Below are 4,049 nucleotides of genomic sequence, written 5' to 3' on the forward strand. Positions count from 1 at the left end.
TTGCTTTGCCTAATTTTAGCCCGCCACCACCCCCCCTCATCGGAGGACAAATAACTTTATTCCATGCTACGCTTTCAGACCGTCTCTTTTCCTCATCCAATCACTAAGTCCTATTTTGAAAGTATTTGTTTCCAGACTCATATTTATTAAGATGGAAATTTATCTCGTCAGATCACGACAGTCATCATTTATTTAGAACTATTTTAGAACTACCTATGATCATGTGTCCTATGATCTTTGAATAATTGATCATTTCTTAACATTGTATTTTAATTTATTTACATGTTATTTGATTGTGTGTGTGTCTCAGCACACACTGCAGCTTTCCTTCCAGTTTTTTTGTTGTTGTTGTTGGTTTTTTATTTTTGGCCCGCCACCACCCCCCCTCATCGGAGGACAAATAACTTTATTCTATATTTAAAGAACTATTTCAGAAAAGAGCTGAGTCTGGTCAAACTATTTTTTTATTCATTGTCCACATGATTTAATAGCTGTTTACATTAAACTAGATGAAATTTGTTTAGAAAAACACTGGCTGTAAAATTTTGATTTGGATGACACCTGAACAAGCTCTGTTCATCTATTTCAAATTAGATTAGCAGATTATTAGCTGAACTGATAATTGTGTTGGACACACACAACAATTAACTTTGATTTTTTCTCTGAACTTTTACCCTGCCACCACCCCCCCTCATCGGAGGACAAAGTACTTTGTTCTACATTAAAGACACTAGTTTGGAAGTTGTCAAACTAGTTGTTTTTAAAGTTTAAATGATTCCTAGAAAAAAAAATTGTGTGTGTCATCCAATCTTTAGCTTTTACCCTGCCACCACCCCCCCTCATCGGAGGACAAATAACTTTCTTCTACTTTAAAAGAACTATTCAGAGTCTAACTTTTTTTGCCTGTTTTTTTTTTCTTGTTATCAGGATAATTATTGGGATTTTGGAGACTACTCTATTAAACGTAATTTAAACACTTTTTACTGGACAACACATTAGCTTTAACCATCTAATCAAGATATCAAGTAAAATGTTATAGGAAAAATAACTATAATTTTGTGTGTGATGTCCAACCTTTTACTTTTACCCTGCCACCACCCCCCCTCATCGGAGGACAAATAACTTTCTTCTACTTTAAAAGAACTATTTAGAGTCTGTCTTTTAAATTAACTATTTGTTTAATTAATTCATTTATTTTTTGTTATTGAGATGATAATTGTGATTAAAAAAGTGATAAAAAATAAACTAAAAACCTATTATTGGACAACACATAAGCTTTAACTATCTAATCAAGTATCATTTAATGAAATGTTTGAATTTAAAGGGTAATAAAATTTTGTGTGTGTTGTCCAACCTTTTACTTTTACCCTGCCACCACCCCCCCTCATCGGAGGACATATAACTTTCTTCTACTTTAAAAGAACTATTTAGAGTCTGACTTTTTTTTTGCCTGATTTTTTTTCTTGTTCTTTGGATAATTATTTTAATTTTGGGAACTTTTTTGAACATCATTTAAATACCTTTTATTAGACAACACACAATCTTTAACTTATCCAATCAAGCATCATTTAATGAAATGTTTGAATTGAAAGAATAATATAATTTTATGTGTGTGTGTGTGTGTGTGTGTGTGTGTGTGTGTGTGTGTGTGTGTGTGTGTGTGTGTGTGTGTTGTCCAACCTTTTACTTTTACCCTGCCACCACCCCCCCTCATCGGAGGACAAATAACTTTCTTCTACTTTATACCTACTTTAAAATAACTATTCTAGGGTTTTTTATGTTTTTATTTTTCTCTAATTTAAATGATTTTTGAAAGTAGTTTAACTGTTTAAATGTTTTGTGTGTTTTTAGTTTTTTTTTATGAAGTGTGTGTGTGTGTGTGTGTGTGTGTGTGTGTGTGTGTGTGTGTGTGTGTGTGTGTGTGTGTGTGTACTAAATAATGCAAATACTTACCAAACACTTACCTCTTCTCCTTGGCTGAGTTCATCCTGGAGTCCTCACCCCGTCTTGCGGCTTATCTTCTCCTCCAGGTTTCTCTGCTTCTTCTGCAGCTTCATCCTCTTGGACTGTTGCTTCCGTAAGCGCATCTCCTTGTCGGCAGGATCAGGATCCTCTGAAAGAAACCAAATATTCAAGGTGACTTTTGAGTGAAGCTGAGAGATTGTCTCTTATTTGACAGATTTTTGATCAAATCAAATCTTTTTTTTAAAAGAGAAATTTAAAAACAAGGTTTGAAAGTTGCTTTCTTACCCCTGGCCTGGATCTTGGCCTCCTTCTTCTCACTCCTGGTGATGTTCTTGAGGACCCGGTCCCTCTGGAGCTCCAGGAGGCGCAGTTTCAGTTTTGAAAACTGGCTCTCATTTTGAAGAGGTTGATGACTTTTCTCTTCCTCCTGTTCCCCAGAGTGTGCCTGTCCTCTACGTTTCTCCTCCTGCTCCCGCAGCACCCTCCTTCTTCTTTCCCTTATCCACCTGCTCTCCGTCATCTCCCGCTTGTCCGCCCACACCGCATCTTTCCATTTCTCCTCTTCCTCCTCATATGGGCTTGGTTCCTCCTCGGTCTCTTCGTCCCCGTCACCTAGTTTCAGGACCACTAGCCACCCTGCCTCCTGCCACTGTCTCTGCTTTTCAAGTCTCACCCTTTTTTCCTCTTCCTCCAGCCTCAGTCTCTCCCTCTCAAGTCTGGCTCTTTTCTCCTCTTCCTCCTCATCTGTTGTGAATGTCTGTACCTCCGTCTCTGCGTCCTCGTCACGTATTTTCAGGACCACTAGCAACCCTGCCTCCTCCCACTGTCTCTGCTTTTCAAGTCTCACCCTTTTTTCCTCTTCCTCCAGCCTCAGTCTCTCCTTCTCAAGTCTGGCTCTTTTCTCCTCTTCCTCCAGCCTCAGTCTCTTCTTCTCAAGTCTCAGTCTTTTCTCCTTTTCCTCCTCATCTGGTCTGATTATCTGTACCTCCGGCTCTTCCTCCTCGTCATCTACTCTCAGGACCCGTGCCAACAGTCTCTCCTTCTCCTTCTCCTTCTCAAGTTTCACTCTTTTCTCTTCTTCCTCTAGCCTCAGTCTCTCCTTCTCTTCCTCTGCTCTAAGTCTCTTCTCCTCCTCCTGTCTTTCTCTCTGCCTCCTGGTCTTCTCCATAAGAGCCTTTCTCTCCTCTTCCTGCTTTTGTTTTTCTCTCTCCTCCCTCAATCTCAGTCTCAGTCTCTCCTTCTCCTCATTCTGGTTTGGTGGTCTCTCCTCTTCCTGCTCCTGTTTCCGTTTCCTATTCTTTTCCTGTTTTCGTCTCTCCCCCTGTCTCCAGCACTGCTCCGCCTCCTGTAACAGTCTTTCTAAATCCTCCTCCTCCTCTAGTCTCAGTTTCTCTTCCTCCTCCCGTTTTCTCTCCCTTCTCCTCCTTCTGTTCTCCATCATCTCTTGTCTTTCAATGACTTCCTTGTCCTGTCTCTGTCTCCTCTCCTCCTTCTCTTTTAATAACTCCTCTTTCAGTGTCAGTCTCTCCTCCTTCTGTGTCAGTCTCTCCTCCTCCTCCTCCTCCTCCTCCTCCCGTATCAATTTGTCCACTTGATCCTCTTGCATCTGTGTCTCCTCCTCATCCTGAATCAATCTCTCCTCCTCCTCTCGTATTAGTTTGTCCACTTGGTCCTCTTGCATCTGTGTCTCCTCCTCCTCACGAATCAGTTTCTCCTCCTCCTCTCGTATCAGTTTGTCCACTTCGTCCTCTTGCATCTGTTTCTTCTCCTCCTCCTGCTTGCGTTTTTCTATCTCCTCCTTCAGTCTCAGTCTCTCATTCTCCTCCTTCATTCTTAGTTTTTCATTCTCCTCCTCCTCTTTCAGTCTCTGTCTCTCCTCCTCTTCCTTCTTTAGTCTCAGTCTCCTCTCTCTTCTTCTTCTTCTCTCCATACTTACCTGTTTGTCTCTTTCCTCCTGCTCCAGTCTGAGTCTCTCCTCCTCCTCCTCTAATCTGACTCTCTCCTCCTCCTGCTCCAGTCTGAGCCTCTCCTCCTGCTCCAGTCTGAGCCTCTCCTCCTGCTCCAGTCTGAGCCTCTCCTCCTCC

General features: G+C 41.3%; 1 protein-coding gene across 1 annotated transcript; it reads right to left on the reverse strand.

Moving 5' to 3' along the window:
* Positions 1-1,669: 1,669 nt before the first annotated feature.
* LOC141796181 (uncharacterized) lies at positions 1,670-3,571 on the reverse strand. The gene is made up of 2 exons (XM_074677156.1): positions 2,251-3,571; positions 1,670-2,113 (listed from the first exon to the last, which is right to left on the reverse strand). The coding sequence occupies exons 1-2, from the start codon at positions 3,569-3,571 to the stop codon at positions 1,998-2,000; spliced, it is 1,437 nt and encodes a 478-aa protein (XP_074533257.1). The 3' UTR covers positions 1,670-1,997.
* Positions 3,572-4,049: the final 478 nt, after the last annotated feature.

The sequence above is a fragment of the Halichoeres trimaculatus genome, unplaced genomic scaffold (genome assembly GCF_033239565.1).
Source record: "Halichoeres trimaculatus isolate MK-OKI-2021-1 unplaced genomic scaffold, fHalTri1.1 fHalTri1_scaffold_10, whole genome shotgun sequence".
Taxonomy (NCBI): Eukaryota; Metazoa; Chordata; class Actinopteri; order Labriformes; family Labridae; genus Halichoeres; species Halichoeres trimaculatus.